Source organism: Asterias rubens, chromosome 8 (genome assembly GCF_902459465.1).
Source record: "Asterias rubens chromosome 8, eAstRub1.3, whole genome shotgun sequence".
NCBI lineage: Eukaryota > Metazoa > Echinodermata > Asteroidea > Forcipulatida > Asteriidae > Asterias > Asterias rubens.
In genome coordinates, this window is record NC_047069.1 from 17,946,595 (window position 1) to 17,966,599 (window position 20,005).

General features: G+C 39.3%; 1 protein-coding gene across 7 annotated transcripts in view; it reads left to right on the forward strand.

Annotated features, from left to right (window-relative positions):
* Nucleotides 1–20,005, forward strand: part of LOC117293394 (protocadherin Fat 1-like) — a 114,623-nt gene that overhangs the window by 60,524 nt on the left and 34,094 nt on the right. For 5 of the 7 annotated variants that reach the window (XM_033775703.1, XM_033775706.1, XM_033775707.1 and 2 more), the window contains exons 5-12: nucleotides 12,219–12,536; nucleotides 12,883–13,096; nucleotides 13,581–13,720; nucleotides 14,170–14,656; nucleotides 16,237–16,260; nucleotides 17,590–18,671; nucleotides 19,130–19,393; nucleotides 19,729–19,878. In XM_033775703.1, the coding sequence (XP_033631594.1) occupies nucleotides 12,219–12,536; nucleotides 12,883–13,096; nucleotides 13,581–13,720; nucleotides 14,170–14,656; nucleotides 16,237–16,260; nucleotides 17,590–18,671; nucleotides 19,130–19,393; nucleotides 19,729–19,878 (2,679 nt within the window). The remainder of the gene's footprint in view (nucleotides 1–12,218; nucleotides 12,537–12,882; nucleotides 13,097–13,580; nucleotides 13,721–14,169; nucleotides 14,657–16,236; nucleotides 16,261–17,589; nucleotides 18,672–19,129; nucleotides 19,394–19,728; nucleotides 19,879–20,005) is intronic. The other 2 variants (XM_033775704.1, XM_033775709.1) reach the window with 1 other exon arrangement.

Genomic DNA, 20,005 nt, shown 5'->3' on the forward strand with positions numbered 1-20,005 from the left:
GGGAGAGATTGCTGCATGAAGCGACTGTATTTAATGCACCACATGTTTAGTTGAGAATTTCAAAAACTTTGGGAGAAACAGTCCCATTTTGATTACAAATAATACTAAGGTTGGCTCAGTTCTTCCCTTTTTACCTCGGTGGGCTCTGGTTTGAATCCCAGACAAGGGCCTTGCATGTGGATCAGGTTCTCAATTTTCAGTCTCTACTTGATTGCAAGGATTTTCCTTATTAATTTGTTTTGGGTTTTTCCTCCCACATGTTAACTGGTATTTCTTCATTACACACACATACATGGAGGGCTACAGGTCACAGTGCTAGTCACTTTTCAGAGAGTGTGGTTTCCTTACCTTAAAGACATAACAATTTTAATAGTATTCCCAAAGTGAATATGAGTTATTATAAATGTGAAAAATTGAACCCAACCCTCTATAACTTACATCTTGACTTAAGAATAAGTAAAAACATGTGTGAAAATGAGTGACATACCAACCCAAACAAAACAGCAAAAGAAACGGAACACCCTTTCAAGCATTTTGTCAATGTCCACCCTTATCAAATCGAAGCCCCTTCAAATATTGCCCGTACCTAAATTCTTTCTCATAATTTCCACACCCCCGGAACTGGATACATTTCCATCATGGGGCTTGTTGGAATGTGGACTTTAAAGTCATCATAGAGCAATCGGAGATCTCAAACTGCGGGTTACTCACTCACCCACGAGACTCCTAAGAAATCCTATGATTTATGCATCAAGTCTCAAGTACCATGTATGGGGGCTGTGGGTGGAAAGAAGAAATACATTTCCACCACACTGGAGATTTTTTTCAGTTTCTTTTTAGAGTTTGTGGTTAAAAATGAATAAGTTGATAGGTCTTGTATGGGAGTGATGAGCTGCAAGTAATAAGATCATTAAAAAGTGTTTGGCCGAGTAGACACAGTAATACGGTGTGCGTGACTGCCTCGGTCGGACTGAATGATACAGCATTTTGACACAATATTTTTAGGGTTGTTAGTATGGTGATTGATCACACCACAACTCAAGTTTGAAATGTAATCGGGCCCACAAGTTGAAATTCAAGATGGATGGAGTGGGTGGGTTGTTTTTTGATGTGTTCAGTGGCATTCGATCCCATCAGTGTTTTCAAACTTTTGGATCAAAACTAATTGTTTTACTCATTTCTAAAAAACTACAGCATTTCAAGCAAAAATGTTTCAAGGAATGCAAAATGTGCAAATTTGGGAACAGTCGTATATTTTAATTTGACATATGTTGTGAACACCCTTTACAAACTAACAAATGTACCCTTAAACTGAGAACTGTGTGAATTTCGCAAATGGATAAAAGTACAAACTGGCAGTTGAAACAAGATCTGGGCGTAATTTCATAGCGCTGCCTATACAGAAAATATTACAAATGAGCAGGTTACCAGTCACAAGTGACATAGCATTTTGTCTGGCAACCTTATTCTGATAAGCACAATTTTTGTGCTAATTTTCTTTTGTGCTTAGCAGTTTCTGTGCTTTTATAACTGATCTATGAAAATGGGCCCTGTACTCAACACATCTCGTGACAAACTGAAGAATTGAAACGTTGTCAACTTTGGATGGGGGGGGGGGGGGGGAGCTTGACACTTTGAAGTCTCTTCAAGAGGTTTAGCCCAATTGCCGCGGCGATGAAAGATGATGTGATCACTTGTTTCTCCAAGAGATCCTCCACTGTGTTGTCTTTTGGCTTGAGGGAATTGCTCTATTCACATCAGGGTGAAGTCTTTTGAAGCGGTCGCCTGGCTGTAAAACCTGATTGGATGGATATTATTGGGATTATATGGGATTATCCCCCTTGGATCTCCCCAGGGGATTTGATATGACAGGTTTTCTGTAGAAACACTTTCAAGTAGTTATGAAATTCAAAATAATATTGTTTTGATAAGAAACTTTCGGTTGAACTGCAAACTTCTACTTTGAGACAATCCTGATATTTTGATTGTTTCGATTCTACCAAAGACATCAAGTCGTGTTTTAGTGAAAAAAAAAAAAAAAAAAAAAAAAAAAAAAAAAAAAAAAAAAAAAAAAAGGATTTCATTAGTAGCAGGTTTTTCCTGTGATTCTCAAGGTCGCCTTTTTGTGGTGAGATAATCACAGATTTAACTTTTCTCTGCATGGGACTACGTTTTAAGCTATGAGGATTAAGCAGTCTTGGGAACTTGCATTTTGCCTGGGATTAAGAAACGACAACGACTTGTTACCGGAAAAGCTATCAATTACTCGCCAATTCAGAAGTGACTGGTGAACAGATTTCATCTGTGAATTCTTGCATTTTTATATAAATGTATCCACTGGAAGTAATTCAAGAGAATGTTGGCTGAGGGAGTCATTGGGTTGACGTTAAAGGCACTGGACACTATTGGTAATTACTCAAATTAATTGTGAGCATAAAAACTTACTTGGTAACGAGCAATGGAGATCTGTTGATAAAACATTATGAGAAACGGCTCCCTCTGAAGTAACGTAGTTTTAGAGAAAGAGGTAATTTCTCACTCAAGTTCTAAAAGACGTTTTGGGCATCTGAAAGCACACAAATTTGTGAAGCAATTGTGTTTTTTCTTTCAGTGTTCTTTTGCAACTTTGATTACCAATTGAGTAAAAATGTTCACAGGTTTGTTATTTTATGCATAACATTGGGATACACCAAGTGAGAATATTGGTCTTTGACAATTACCAAATGTGTCCAGTGTCTTAAAGCCCACTCGCAACACAGCACCTGCACAAGTCTCCCATGGTACTGGAGAGTTACAGCCTTCACATTATCGTCTTCTCGAAGCCGAGACAGTTCTCCCGGTCTCATCAAGACACTGTTCTCCCTGAGGATCCAAGTCTTCCATCTGAAAAAACTCACCTTTTTATTGGCGTTTTTAGCCGGCCGATACCGCTCAGAGCTGTCGGGTGATGAAATTGGCTTTTTAAGGATAGCAACAGGCTAAGGTTTGCGACCGCTTTAGATTCGCTGGAGGGATGTAAGAGATAGTAGCGGTATCACAGGCCACTGCTCTAATGCACTTGCTTCATAATTAGCTTGAGAAATTGGAGAAGGGTTTCTGGGTTGAGATGATGACTCAGTGACAAAATGTCAATCCCCCTGTTCACACTTTTTTTTATTCGTTCGCAACAGTTTCTTCCCCTTTATGAATTTTGAGTTTTCCTCTGATTTTTTTCGTTGGTGACATCATGTGTTTTGATGATTATTTGAAAATAAATGTACACGGACTTGGTAAAACTCAAGTGTGTGATTAGTGCCCTCAAAACAATTACCATAAAAAGTATTCCTAATTTGAAACAATCTCGTCATCTGATATAAATAAGCATTTCCACAGATTCATAATCTTCAAGAAACTGGTGATTAAATCGAATCTTTCTATTACCTAGTGTGGCAAAAAAAGAACATGTCTCAGTTCATTTTCATGAAGCCAAATGTTAAGGACATGTTTCTTGAGATCAAACTGGTTTAAATAGATAGGCTCCTTAAAGAAAAAACTGTTGCACCACTTCATTACAAAAATACAAGGATATTTATTGCCGCTATAATATTTGAGTATAGCACAGCAGTTCTTCATAAAATGTAATAAAGTCAGCATGGTACAGACAGGCTCTCACAAAGCAAGGCCGCTGTTGGCCAATGGCTTGAACATTTATAACTATTCAGCCAATGGCAAGGTACAAGAGAAGGCCGGTTGTTATTGATGTAAGATGCCTGGAGTGTTGCTTCTCTTTCTTGGATCACCCCCCCCCCCCACACCCCTTACAACATTTCCCAATTAGCTTTGGCTGAGGTAGTAAGCAGATATCGCGACCCAAATCATAAAAGGGCTCACTTATCAGCCACTTCCCGCGGTATGATTGAACATTTAGAGGGGAAAGTTTGTTAGGGCTGCCATAGTGTTTTCGTTTTGTTGGTTTTCTGCATGTGATTTCTGAGGTTTTTTTTCTGAATTAAGGAATGAATTCATACCTTCAGCTACTTTAGTTTCTTCTTGTAGGAGTCCCTTACCAAGAGTGGCTTGTTTGAGTCAAAACTGCGTATAAAAAACAAAAGGTAACACGCACACATAATTTCTTTTTTCTCTCTCCTCTTATAATTAAATTTCTGTTTATTATATTGTATCTGATGAATTCTCTTTCTGCAAGAAAATGTTTGCAAAAAGAAAACCTTTGCTTGCCTTCATGTGCCTCCTGGGTGTTCCTTATTAGGGCAAATCACAGAAACATCTCGTGAAAATAATTGGGGGTTATGTACACACTTTGATTTGTTTATGGTAAAACAATCTTTAATTTACGAGGTGTGAGAACGACGTTGACACGCAGTGCACGAATTAACACTCGAGTTCATGTAGTATTTTGAACTCTCTGAGCCTAAGATGGATTAGTAACTCCTGGCATGGGGAAAGTGCAGCAGCTGGACAGACATTTGTTGTCTGAATTAAAAGGAACAGTTCTGGTTGAAGGTATTAGCAACGACAGACGAGATTACTGCTTCTGTAATTGTGTCCTTTTGCTGTTTCTGGAATTATCTTCAGAGTGATCTTACATTAAGACAAATCAAATATCTTATAACTTTAGGAAGGGACGATGACAGAGACTGCATTCCAGTCTAATAAATTGAAGGAAAGCTTCTTTATTTAATGGTTTATAAAGATGTGCCTTTTTCCTGTCTATTTCTATGAAACAAACCGCAGAATTGATCTGTAAAACTTAATTGGAATTAGTGATTTTTTTTTAAAAAGTTTAAATGCCATAACGGTAATATTTAAATTCAACTTCTTTTTAAGTGGTTTGGGGGGGGGGGGGGGGCAGAATGTAAATTTAGTAATCTTCTCACCAAAATAGCAGACAACATTTGTAGGATTCGATCGAAATACAAGAAGTCTTTTCCGAAGTTCTCTCCATAACTGTGAAATTTGATACTGATTGTAACACCAGCCCTTTAATTTCCCTTGGGAGAAAAAAACCCTGGGATCCTGAACCAGATCTTCCTCTTCATTCATGAAAAAGACAAACCCAGCTTAAACTCCTGGTACCCAGATGGGTTAGGGGCCAACTATTTAGGTTACACATGTTTCCGATCTCGAGGAACCTATCCTTAGGGTGGTTGGTTCACCTTCAATGTTAATAACAAACAAGGTATTCGATACCCATCGTAGAATATGATATCATTATAAACCAGTTCCAATTATCGGCACCTTTTATGTAAGAGTAGCGGAAACTGATGGTGTTGTTTCTGTAAAGATGATGGTGTTCACGCCAAGGTAACTGCCTAATTCTACCGAAGTTGTTTTTTCTTCTGTGTTATTTATTCACATGACTCGGGAAAGTACTGAGTATACAGTGCTGACACACATCGGTGTATGGGTAAAAAAAAAACAAAAAAAAACAATAGTAATATTCTGTGTTATCATCGACAGAAAAAAAACAAACTTTTTCCTGGGGGCAGTAAAAACCTTTTGATTCTTTTGGTTTGGAGACTTTCAGGTCAAATCCTGACACACTTTCCTGGCTCTGCCTACTGCAGAATTCTGTGCTTATTACGGTCCTTAGAATTGTGTGTTTGCAGGACCCTGTAGTATAAGTACAGAGTTCCGCGGGAAGCCATGCTGTGATATTGACCCCATGTTGTCATAAAAAAAATTACGTATCCTCCGGCCTTGAAATTTGTTCTTGAAGGGGTAAGAGGCACTTCTATGGAGAAAATTTAAGTTTGTATTTGAACCTTGCAGAGGGCACCCCAGCAAAAGAACAGGGCACCACGGCAATTGCCATGGGTTATTTTAAGCCCTACATACATGAAAGTACTGCAAATAAACTGTCTTCCTTGTAATCAAATGGATATTATTTTGAATGTTCCTGCTTGAGGAAAAAAAAAACCAAGTCTTTCTCTCATTTTAAGCAAGTCAGCCATGGTAATAAGAAAGATATTGTGTGAAATATTCCCATTTGATGAATGATTGGCCTTCTTATTTGAACGTGTCCGATCTGAAGGACAATTCAAATCCAATTTGCGTCAGCCATTTCTGCCTGTTATCCACACCCGCAAGAATTAAAGGAAATTAATGAGGGGCCTTAGGGAAACCCCCATATTGGATTCATGATTGCCGTCCAACCAATGTGGTTGTCTCAAAAAAGGTTGGGTTTAACGAACCAACCACTACCTCTGATGATGGCCACTCTCTCAGAGACAGTCAACCATTCAGTAGATTGTGGTGTGAAGTTTGGTTGCCCTTGGCAACTGGTCAACCATTGAGTTCAAGACCGCCTGGTACAATAAGCATTAATCACTTTGTCTTAATTTTTCCCCTCCTTCCAGATCTGTATTAATTAATGCAGTTTACTACACTTCAGGAATGGATGGGTGTTTTTTTTTGCGGTCGTAACCAATAACTGTTTTGGGGTCAATGAATGGCCAGTGATTAACCAGTAGCATGTTCAACCATGGTTCAACTGAAATCGGTATTGGTTACAACCGCGAAAACGCATCCCCAACTTTTCAACGGATTTCATTTTGTTAAAAATATCATAAATCTAAAAACGCAGTATTGAGTTTTCTCAATTTGCAACCTTTCTCTTTTGCAATTGTAAATTGTACGCTGGCTATTGTTTTGTTGGATAGAGAAATCAGATAACAAAAGGATTGGTCTCTTGTTTTTCCCCCCAAGTAAATTATGGCCATTTGACGACGACCAACCAACAACGTAATGCAATTACTGGCCCTTTATGGATGTATTCAAACCGTTTTGTCAACCTTTAAGAGGACACTCTCACAATACAAGGTTTTTCTGGGGGCTTTTTAATTGAAGAGATGTTTAGGAAATGTTAATGGCAATTAAAGTAGTGGCTGATGGTAAAGTTCATGGTTTTTGTAATTCAGAAGAATTGTGTTTGTATCGGAATAGCTCAAAGTACGACCGTGGATGTCAGGTTTTTTTTATCGAAAATTCAAATATTTTCTATACTTTGACTACAACATGATTTAAAAGTGGCGTTGGCAATATCGATGTCAAAAAAGTATCAAGTAGTTGAGTAATATCGATATATTGACGGACATACGCTCAAAGATGTCGCTGATTTGTGAACCAACTAAATATCCTTTCAATCTTGAATAATGTATTCACTAAAAATATTGCAACAGACTATCAGTTTAAAACGAGGGAAAACATCCCCCAATTGCAAAAAAATAAGTAAAAAACCTTTGAGAAAGACTCTGCTAGGTTGAAACATCAGGCCTGTAGCTATAAAATAACTTTCAAAAATCATGAAATCTCAGCAATTCCTTAGATCCTCAAATCATCTGCATAAATTATTAACATTAACAAAGACTGCCGTCACTGTTCCCACATCCAAAAAGTCGGCACTTCCCCTCCATCTGAAAACCCCTGTGGGACTCATGATAATTTTTTACCCCTTTGAGGGCAATAAGTAGATGCCCCCAAGGCAATACACTCCCCTGCCATAATTGCAAAGAATAATGTGTTATCAGTACGCTGGTACACGCCGGAAATTCATTACTTCTCTGCGAGCCATGAGTTTGCAAGTCAATAAAACGGAAAGACTATCATCTGAGTAGGTCATTATGCAGTCTCTTTTGGATGGGACTACGTATTAAACGTGGCTTTCTTGATATCAAAACGTAAGGGTGCATTCGGACATGTAGATATGGGTGCAACTCATCTGGAATCATCATCATTGCATTGCTTAGTTATCTTTACTGGGTGAATGGTTTTAGGATTTGAAAGAGAATCACCGAGGGATCTGCACATGGTGGAAAAACAGCATGTGAATTAGTTTTGACCTGAAATGTTAGTGTTTGGAAATGTGTAAAATAGTTTATTTTGATCTTGTTCATCTGAAACTCGGGCCTGGAAATTCGTCTTAGAGAGGGCAAGTCTATGGGATACTTTTGAAGGGGCACCAAAGCAAAAACCAGGGCAAAGGAGGCCATGGATATGTATGTGGCCTCTGTGAAGTTCCATGCCTGGAAACTACGTGATTGTTTGAAACGGTGATGGGATTCTTTAGACTGTTCTAACGTGCGGAAACAAGGGTGGGTTTTCCTGTTATTTTCTCCCGACTCTGATGACTAATTGAGCCTAAATTTTCATAGGTGTGTTATTTTATATACAAGTTGTGATACACAAAGTGTGGGCCTTGGACAATACTGTTTCCCGAAAGTGTCCAATGGCTTTAAATGAAAACCTAAACCTTAAATAAATAAATTCCATTTATGTCTGCTTTTTTTGTCCATCAACATTAAGCGTTAAGATTCAACAAATTTGCCATTTGTATCAACAACATACCATTTTTTATTATTTACAATTTCTGGATGAAATTGAATCCCATATTTCTCTGATTTGATTAGTGAATCACACAGCACCTGTGTCAACAGTACAGACTGAGTCGTCTCATCTAGCGGCCATTTCTAGTTAATTATTACTACGGTGATGGTCGCCATGCCGTTAATATCACCCCAACTCATTATTCATAGGGGCCCTCAATGCATAAACTCTTCTCTTTTCCTTTTTAGTCTGGCATTTCCGCTGTATCCCAGACTATTTACATTTGCCAACATGTACATTTGCTCTGTCGGGGTTCTTCTCGGTCAAATGAGCTTATTAGCTGCTCCGGGTTTTTAACGATAACCAGTTTGTAAATATATAAGTAAATAAATCTCTGACAAAAAGAGGTTTGTTTTATGTTCTTTATTTGGGTAATGATTCAATTCTGAAATCAAGAAGTTAGCTTGTTGAAATGTAGAGAAGACATCTAGGTTAAGTAGGAGTTGGAACTTTGCATGATGGGAATACAATCTAGTGAATACTATTTTCAGTTTTACCTTTTACACCGATGTGTGTTAGCACTGTATACGCATTACTTTCCTAAGTTCTGTGAACAAAATTACAGGCATATAGTGTTTTGGGTGAGAGTCGAACCCACAACGTTTGCAATTTTAGAGCAGTGTCTTACCAACTAGACCACCGAGATTGCTCGGTCACTAGCTAGAGCGAGTTCTTTACCCCCGATGCAAATTTAACATAAATACATGTACAATCTAGTGAGGTTTGTGGAGACACCATGTACATGAGTAGGATTTGATACTTTGTAGGATTTGAAACTGTGCGTGGTTACATTCTAGTGCGGTTTGCGGTAACACCATGGAAAGCAAATAATGGGATATAATGGACCGTTTCTTTTTCAGAACCATTACAACTCATTAAAGGGAAGGCACACGTTTGGTAATTACTCAAATGAAATATTAACTTAAAAACTGACTTGGTAACGAGCATTGGAGAGCTGTTGATAGTATACAACATTGGGAAACGACTCCCTCTGAAGTAACGTAGTTTTTTGAGAAAGAGGAAATTTCTCACTAAACTAATAAAAGACTTCTAGCTAGAAGTCTTTTATTCCTATCTGAAAGCACACAAATTCATCCAACGAGGGTGTTTTTTCGATCATAATTTTCTCACAACTTCAATGACCCTCTGAGCCCAAATTTTCGCAGGCTTATTTTTTGCTTATGATGGGACACACCAAGTGGGAACACTGGTCTTTGGCAATTACCAAATGAGTACAGTGCCTTTAAGCGATAACGAGAGCAACTGCACTAAACTTTCATCCCTGATGCAAATATTCAATCTAGTTGTAAAAAACTTGTATACACGACACTTTATTTTTTAATAATAAAAGCAAACAGGACATCATGCTGGGTGCTATGTTCTTGGGTACTTGGCCTGATGGAGAAACTTCCCATATTGGGCGGAAATTTCTCAATAATGAAAGTGCAAATGTAGAAATGTGACCTTGGTGGCTGGCTGCAGTCAAAGATCCTTGAGTCTCGGACTGGATTGTAAAACCACTTGCTCTGCAGGTGTTTAACATGTAATCCTGCATAATAACCACACACCTGGATGTGTGGAATTAAACTGAAATTATCCATCTGGGGAGGGGGTAAACTTCTAAAGGGTTAAAAAAAAAAAAAAAAAAAAAAAAAAAAAAAAAATGTACAATGATGTCATGGCATATTGTAAGTAAAAAAACGTGATACTTTGGGGAGGGTACAAGCGGGGGCAGAGACATAATTTGGGGGGGGGGGGATACATAATGCATCAAACCATTCAATTGTGCATTGTTTTTCGATCTCATAAGGGGTGGAGTTCGGGAGTGTTTTGAGTGGGGGGGGGGGGGGGGGTTCAGCCCCTTCTGCCCCCCCTTCTGGTACCCCTCCTCTTGATGACCAGTTGAGCTTAAACTTGTACTGGTCTTTTACAATGACCTATATGTAGTATAGCATCGGTTTTTATGGAAGACTGTTTGTCTTTTATGAAACATTCTCAAAGCTTCATTAAAAAGCTGGTACCCTTGAAGGAAATAGTAGTACTTGTTATGTCAATTTGTGCATGCATGATCGGCTTTCTGTTGCCTAGCGAAGTTTAATATGATCAAGTTATCTCAAGAGAGACTCATTTTAAAGGTGACACTGGCTTCACTTCTGATCTAGAACAAACTATTTCGAAAGGATGCACGGACCGAGAGATGTCACATAGTCTTTTTGTTAAAAGAAAAAAAATCACTGTTCGCATTCAAATCAAACTGTCTCCACCATGTCTTTAAAGGAACAAAATGTTTAGTATTGTGTTTAGTTTGGCTGATAAAAAGTACACCAAGTACTATGTTACAGGGTTGCCTCTCTACCATTTCTTTTAAAAAAGGATTTTTTTCCCCAATAATATTTTTTTATTATTGTTTGTCGATAAACTTTACACTGAGTGCTACGTTACAGGGTTGTGTCTTTACCATGTCGATAAAAAAAAACACCAAAATTTTGTTCAATATTATTTTTATTTTGGCGGACAAACTTTACACTGAGTACTAAGTTACAGGATTGTCACTCTAGCCTGAGGTATCATGTGGGCTGCTGTTATTTCAGGCGTTCATAGATACTATAGGCATGGTGTAAGTGGTGCATGGGTATGTCATTGCTCCATGGTTATATACCTACAAAGTAAGACCTTATTGTAACGACAGTCTTGCATTGAATGAGGATTAAAAGCCAGAAGTACATGTAGGCACTTTTTTTCATGTGTTATGTTAGTCCTCACAGCTTTGTGAATTAAAATCTCTCACTAAACACATGTGGTGTCCTGCGCCAGATTTAAAAAGACCTGTTTAAAATAAGTGCTTACAAATTTTCTGCTAAGCAAAAATGAGCAGGATATATTCAAAGGCGATACACGTGGAAATAAGTTTTTGCTGGTTCTCATATTCCGATAAGCATAGCTTTGATGCTCTGAGCTACCTTTTTTGTGCTTAAACAGCTCTGTGAAATTTGGTCATGATCTGTATGCGTTTGTTGAGTTCTAAGCTCCTTCTAGGGACAGTATTCCGGACTTAATAAAGTTCCACTGAGATTCCGCTTACAAAAGCCACGGCACTATCGCCCTTGTTGTCACGCTCCACACTTCACACCCTTTGAGTTGGTGAATTTAAGCAAACAATGACCCCCTGACCCCAGCCTGAAAGCAAGCCCCTTCTCCAGGGAGATATTTTGTGTCTTTTCAGCCGACCCCTCTCACCCAACCCCTGGCAAGCATGCCAAACTCACAACTGCTTGTGGAGCTTGATGGACGGCTCGCCACTCAAGACCTGACAGACCGTTAAATATGTTATCATTCTGAGGAAGTTTTCCCCTCTGAATGTGCTTTTCAGCCTGCCATAAATCCAGTAGAGTTTGTTTGGGGGTGTTGGGTGACTGGCCAAGGTGTAATGTTTTGAGTGTATCTGAGATCAGCAATCCATCTCTGCTTTAATGGCGTTTAATGATAGATTTTGTAAATATTTGAAAAGGAGCAAGTTTTGAGGTGCTGAATGTTGAAACGAAGCTTGTTGAGAGTGAAGCCAACAAATAGAACAGAGTTAGAGACACTAGTAATGTTTGTGTGCATCATAAAGCCCATACTCAAACTTTGCTTTTGAAAGGGGCACAGCAATTTTCCTCTGGTAAGGGGCACGCTATGAGGCAAGTGTAAATTTGTATTGAAACTTTTCAAAGGGCACCACAGTAAAAGCACAGGGCACTATGACAATTGCTTGTTTTCTAACTGGAATGAACAGGAACTGCTTGCAGGGATAATCTGTTTTAAAAACACACACCCTCTCCTCAATTTCATTGCAGGTCACGATTCATGATAATGGATACCCGTCGCGGAGCGCCACCACGTACGTCATGGTCCACATCGAAGACGAGAACGACAATGCGCCGGTCTTCAACGAGAAGACGTACGCCAGCATCAACATTCCCGCCCGGGATCGCACCGATCATCGGGAGATCATCTACCGAGCCGTGGCGAAGGATGATGATATTGGACGGAATGCTGAGCTGAGCTACATTATCCTAGAAGGGAACGAAGCGGGGAAGTTTGATATCGAACCTACCACCGGTATCGTTACTACAAGCAAGCTGTTACCTGAGGGAGAACAGTTCAATCTAGTAGTGAGTACCAGTTAAATAGATGATTGTCAGTCATCTGATATCTCATAACCCCAAAAGAAATGTTCAGTCCTTTTGATTAAAAAACACCTTTTTGCACTTTTTCAGTTGCCGTCAAAATACTTTGCTAATTGCATGACTGGCAGTTTTTCAATTGTTAGGACTTAGCTTCACATTAAAAACAATCAAAGACCAAAGAGAAAGACCCATTAAGTGTTTTCCCAAAGTATAATTTGAGTTAGGGGTTCAATTCTGTGCCTCTTTAGGGGATAAAAAAAAAACACCCTAAAAACAACCAAAACCTAGCAAAAAATAATAAAATAATGAAATTTGCTTTTCTCCCGAACAGCTTGAGGTTCTGGACAACGGACGACCCACCCAGCAACGAGCGCGCTTTAGACTGGTCATCCTGATCAAGAGAGCCATCAAGCCGTCTCCTAACCCTCCAGAAATCTTTGACGCTTGGGACGGTAGCGTATCCGAGAATGACGAAGTAGGAACGTTTGTAACTAACGTCTTTGCCTTCGATATTGATGATGATGATGTATGGTATAGCATCAAAGGTAAGCCTTTGCTTTTTGTTGAAAGTAGTTTGCTCTGGGAAAAGTTGGTCGCATCATTGGCCATAAGACTACAAAATTCTCTTCAAACTCTTAGTTTTTGATAAATACCTCCTCGAATCATTTAGGTTTTTTTTTTTCAGGAAAAAAGAAGAAGAACTAAATAAGTTTGTTTTGCGAGTTTTGTCTAATATGAAAAGTAAGTTGGGGGAGCTGGTAGTTTCTCCTCGAACATCTTGTTCTATGAAAAAAAGGAACAAGTAAATAAATGTGTTTTTGAGTTGCGTGTAAGATGAAAATAACTCTTGGGTGCAGGAGGTAGAAATTAATGTTCAGGATGGAGGCAAACATAAACCAGGGAGGGAGTTCCCAAAGAGACACAGAGGAATAAAGCTGTTCCAATGGTTCTTCTCAGCAAAGCTAGACTGTACGACGGAAATTATTTTTTGAGTTTTGTATCAACTCGGTTTGAATTTTTCTTCATCAGATGGGGATGAGTATAAGGATTTCTTCATGAGACCATCCGATGGTGTCATCATCATTGCCTCCAAGCTCGATGCGGAGAAGAAGAATTCATACGATCTGACAATTGGTGTAACGGATGGCTATAATGAGCTTGAAACACACGTGAGTCATATTATAGTTTTATATAATTTAATGAATGACACTTTTGCTGATGGCAGTGATTTGAATAGGTTTTATCTTAAAGGAACATTACAGCAGAGGTTTTGCTAACAAAACAGTTGCTGACAGTGTAAGCACTTTATGTAACCCACCATGTACATAAACTGACAAACCTGTAGAAGTTCGAGATCGATCGGCCATCTGGGTCACGAGAAAATAGTGAAAAACTGATTACACATTTTACATGACATCGATGTAAAATAAAAAAATGAATAACGGCAAAAACTCCAAACGGGGGTGACATCCAGAAGCCATTCGTGTGGCTAGGGATGACACACAATTATCTGATATAGCCTGGGAAATGGCATCATCAGAGGGATCACCTTGAGGGGATTGTAATCACAAATAAATGAATACGAGAGATTGATTAATATATATTTTGTAACCAACAGATCCTGGTAACGGTCCTCAATGCTAACGATAATCCACCCCTCCTCGAGCAACTGGAGTACACCGTAAACATCTACGAGAACACCACCGTTGACTCCGAGATCCTCGTCGTCAAAGCCACCGATCTCGACGAGGGAGACCGCATCACGTACTCCATTGACAGTGCCTCCAGCGAGTCCAGCCTATCAAAATTCAACATCCAATCACGGTCTGGTATCCTGACTACCACAGCGCCTCTCGATCACGAGATGCAGAAGGTGCACATCCTGACGATTCAAGTCAAAGACCACACGTTCGTGACGCACCGAAACTACACGCGGGTCATTATTAACATTTTGGATTCTAACGACCACGCGCCGGAGTTTGGAGCGAATGAGTACGAGGGGAATGTGTTTGAGACGGCGGCCGTTGGAACCAGAGTCACTGAGGTGTATGCGTTTGATAGAGACCAAGGCACTAATGCTCAGATCACTTACTCAATTGTATCAGGTCAGTCATAGTTTTATCTGCAGTTTTGTTTTCTTAGGGCCATGTCACACAAGGCAATTTACAGGCAACCGTTTCCAGTTCCATCTCCAAGAAGAGAATTCATTCGCGTTTGAATTTGAATCGTAGGACATTGTTGGAAAAAATTACTCCTGCGCTGCTATAACTGGTCCTTTAGCATGCACTGTATTTGGGTGTCTCCAAGTTGCCTGCAAAATTTGCCTCGTGCGACAAGGTCCTTTGCTTCCCCAGAACCTTCCCCCAAAATATGAAAAATCAAATCAAACAGTAATGAGAAAATACTGTACAAAGTAACCAGATAATTTGAAATTTGGAGAGTGCTCGATAAAAATGAAAAACTTGTTTTTTAAATTGTGTTTTGAAATGAAGCTGCCAATAGCCGTTTTTTGAAGTTTTATTACAGAGATGTTTATTTTGTTTATTTTTTTTCAAACAAAAACTCCAAAGAGTTTTTATATAATGGGGTAACAATTGTTCAATGGTAAATTTCCAAGTAAATAGAAAACTTTTGAAAAAAATGTTGGATCTTGTGCAAAATATGATCTAGACAGAAGTGAAAGACTTGTATGAGCTGAGTTACAGCAGAGTCAATAAAACCAGAACGTAATGTTGGCTCATGAAGCAGAACATAACCACGTAAAGCCATTCCATATTAAGGAGTTATCAAGTTCATTGTAGCTTCATCTCATACTGTTCCCTCTACTTTTGATTTGCCCCATTCATCTCTCTCCCATTCACTTCCCACCCATCTTTACAAATTCTCAAGTCATTCACCCTATCACAAAGCCGTCCCCCTATGCCCCTTCAATGACGAACCCCACTGGGTTACAATTTGTTCAATCCCACCCCCCTGATCGCTAACTGTGGAGTTTTGTTTGTCGGACAATGGGCGAAGGACTCCTTGTGAAACAAACTTAAGTTGGTTGTGCTTCGATCGGTCCCTTTATGAAAGGATGTCGAGTAGGGTTGATGATAGGGACACACTGTGGCAGCTTTGTAGGGGTTATTGTTATTAATTTATTATCTTTTCGGTAATGAAAACAAGTGACTCTCAAAAGCACCTACCATACATGTACATGTAGGTCTAAAGAAACCTACATGTAGCAGTTAGACCCGCAGGTCTGAAGAAACCTAGCGCTAAGACCTGTTTGGTCTGTAGACACCCAGCACTAAGACGACATCGACATCAACTAAAATGTTTTATTTTATTTTTATAAATTTTTTTTGAATGTGAGGAATAGTGAGCTATAATCTTGTAGCGCTGGCCACCATTTCTTTTAGCTGCTATAAATAGATTTATTTACTAATCAAATATGAGCGGGGGACCAGTCTGAGTCAATGAACACAATGTGCCATTTTGACTGGTAATTGCACTTATTGGCAAGACGTTTAGTTGCTTTTGCTGCTCCATGAATAGATAAATCAATTTTGCGATCTTTTACAAACTTATTTTAAAATTCATAATTATTTCATGTTGTCCGCTTTTCACAATTATTTCTTTGATTTGTTTGTTCATTAAATTCTTCCATTATGTCACTCATTCTTCCCTCCCTGACCAACAGTTACCAGGCAAGACAGACCAGAAGGTTTGGTCCGTTATTTCTCGTACAATTATACAAGGCATCATGGATTCGTGCATGTCCAGTAGTTATTCTTTGTGTCATCATATAAAACCTAACCAATACATTCATGATGATCGTAGAAGTTTAGAGATCGTAGAATTTAGTTCATTTTTACTCACAGTAATCTTCATGTAGTTTTATTTAGATGAACTATTGAGAGAAACAATTCCGTGATATTTAATCAGTGGTGTAGACATGACTGTTAAATCAGAGACCAACAACTTGAAAGTCCAAGACAATGACAGAAACCTTGAAACACATCTTGGAATTGACAGGATTTTTCCTTCAGATTTCCTCTAAAGAGATGCTGGCCTAGAATTTTGATGCAGGCCTGGGTTCTTATCTTTGAGAGGGCTCTAGGCCATTTTTATATTGCAAAGGGCACTTTCATTGGAAAATCAATTAAAAGTTTTTTAAATTTCACATGTGTTTGGGACCAGTAAAAGTTAGATGCATCGACTGTCTAAGACTACGACCTAGACTGAGACAAAGACCACAGCGACGGAGATTAAGACTTAAACTGACACTATATCCTTAGACCAAAGTTTGTTCTAGATTCCTACATCACTGATATTAATAACGATTGTAATTAGAAACTTAGATTAGTCATGTTTTATACTCAACTAATTCTAAGCCATTTTCGGCCTGCAGTGATGTGAGTACAGACAAGTTAGATTGAATTTAAAGACCATCACAAATTAATTCATCTTAAAAAGATAACAAAATACAAATATTTCATGATGTTTTTGTAGATTAACTAGCTATAAACATTTTTGGATGCATTTTGTTTGCTCTGCTTAAGATCAAAATGTAGATAGCGAGATTGCATGTTTTTTAAAAGACAGTTACTTAAAAAGAAATTGGTTACTATCTTCTCGTGTTCCATTTGAATTATTCTTTTTCTGTAAAGGTTGTTACCACTTTGACTTAGTGACTGTTTCTCTTCTCTGTTATTGAATATAAAGTTTCTATGCCCGACTCACTTCAAAAATATATTTGTGTTTTCTTGTGAGACTATAAAATGTGGTGCAAGATGTTCTGAAATTGCAAGAAATGGGAGCCGAATTTCATGACTCTGATTACTAAGGAATTCAATACATACAGTGAATGATTCATGCACTTTTCAGGGCACCATAATGGCAGAAATCTGTGGTAAGCGGGGCCATGAAACTGGGTTCCAGCAAACTGTAGGTTTTAATTGTTATTCAACTGATTGCATGCTTTAGAAATAAAATATGTATGAAATTGAGAAGAAGGTTTTTAAAAACACTTTCTGTACTTTTTCGGTGGCAGGAAACATTGGAGAAGCTTTCAACATCGATCCCGTGCTGGGTACCATCACAGTTGGCAGGGAGCTCAACAGAAAAGAGAAAGCCAACTACTTCCTTCATATCCAGGCCAGCGACCACGGTCTCCCGATCCTCAGCAGTCTAACCACCGTCACTATATCCGTCACCCTCTCCAACAATGCCCCACCGAGGTTCACCGATGACGAATACATGGTGGAGCTCATGGAGAATCAGATGCCGAATGAGTTTGTCCTGGAGGTGGCCGCTATAAGTCGGTCGTCGGTCTACTACCAGATTCTGAGAGGAAATGATTTGGATCATTTTGACGTGAACGCCAACACCGGTGTGGTCACCACTGAGGTCTCATTGGACTATGAGGAGATGATGTTCTATAATTTGACCTTGGAGGCGACTAACTTGGTGGGGCTACACAGCACCACTCAGGTCTTGGTGCACGTGCGCGATGTCAATGACAACATGCCACGCTTTATCTCGTCAAGCTACGAGGGCAGCATAACAGAGTCGGCACCGTTGTCTAGCGTCGTTCTAGATCTGAATAATCAGCCACTGGTCATTGCAGCTCTGGATGCAGACTCGGACCACAACGCCCAGCTGGTCTACGAGATCATGGAACCAGATGCTCAGCGATACTTTGTGATCGATCAGAACACTGGGGCCATCCGCACCAGGAAGATCCTTGATCATGAAGACATCCCTACATTCGAGTTCCGAGTTCAAGTGAGGGATTCCGGAGTTCCTGTTCTCTTCGCAGCGAGTCCCGCCCACGTCACCATCAATATCATCGACATAAACGACTCGCCTCCTGAGTTCGTTCAAGACACCTTCAGGGCAGAGATCCTTCTCCCAACCTTCAAGGGGGTGACGGTCCTGACGGTAAAAGCTGTTGACTTGGACACGGTTAGCATCTCACATCTTGAGTATTCCATCATTAAGGGTAACCAGGGCAAGGAGTTTGCCATTGATGGGACGACTGGTGTGGTGACGGTCAACGATGGGTCGGATATTCAAGGAAGATATGAAATTGGTGTCAGGGTGACTGATGGACTCTACTATGGCCACGCAGAGGTAAAGAAAAACCCTTATAGTTTAAATATTGTTCCTATTCAGGGGCCAGTTTTAAACTAATATTCATATTCAGGGGCCAGTTTTGAAATTAAATTTATATTCAGGCGTTAGTGTTACACATGGGCTGAGTTCAAGTCCGAATTGGTCACTGGTTAATCATCCAAACAAAAGATGTAGCTGGTTTGCTGTTTTAAATTATTATTTTTTTTTGGGGGGGGAAGGGGGGTTCAAATAAAGGTTTTCTTCACATTGCATAACAACTGCATTTATGCCGAATGCTTGCAAAAATAGCTTGGAGAAATTAAGAACATTGGAAATATTAATGGAAAATCTAATTCCTTATTAAAAGTTAAAATCTAATTCCTTGTTTATAAACTTAAACCTGATTCCTCATCATTAACTGAGATCTAATTTGTAACTATTAACTAAAATTCCAATTCCTCATTATTAACCTTAAGGTCGTAATCAGAGCAAAACCTCGTAGTTCTTCCGAGCTGCGTTTTGCCTCTGATGACATCTACGCCGTCATCCAAGAGAATGACACCGTAGTCCGTGACATCGCTTTCTTGAATGTCTTGGGCAACGGGCTGAACGAGCCCCTCAGGTATTCCATCCTGAATCCGAACGGCAAGTTCCACATCCGACCAACGTCTGGCGTCTTCAGGAACACTGGAGTGCCTTTCGATCGAGAGGAGCAAGACCAGTATGATATCGTCGTTGAGGTAAAGAAATATTTGGAACTGTTTTGAAGAATATTAGTTTTGGATTTATCCATATACATCAGATATTCAGTACTTTCCCCGAGCTCTGTGAAAAAAATCACAGGCATACTACTTGGGTGGGATTCAAACCAACGACCTTTGCAATTCCAAAGTAGTGTTTTGGGCTTGGCTTGTGACATCATATGCAAGGGTCTGCTACACGGTAGTGTATTATGAATCAAATTGATAATTTTGTATAAATTGATTTTGATTTTGAGTGTCTACGGTGTTGGTGTTTCATGTGCATCGTTTCATTGATGACATTGTGCCGTCCTACTGTTTTTCTATGCGTACAGGTCAATGACATGCGTGACCCTCCTCGTATGGCCCATGTGATAGTCCATGTGGAGATTCTAGACGTCAACGATAACGTGCCTGTCTTCGTTCATCATCTCTTCAATGCCATCGTTCAAGTGGATGCCAATATAGGCGAAGTCGTTCGACAGGTAAAATAAACATTTAATTTCCCGACTCTTGCTTTGAATTTTCTCTATCATTATTAATAAAAAGATCAAATGATTGATGGATCCAAACTGGTATACTTACCTACCTTAGTAACTATCCTCTTCGAGC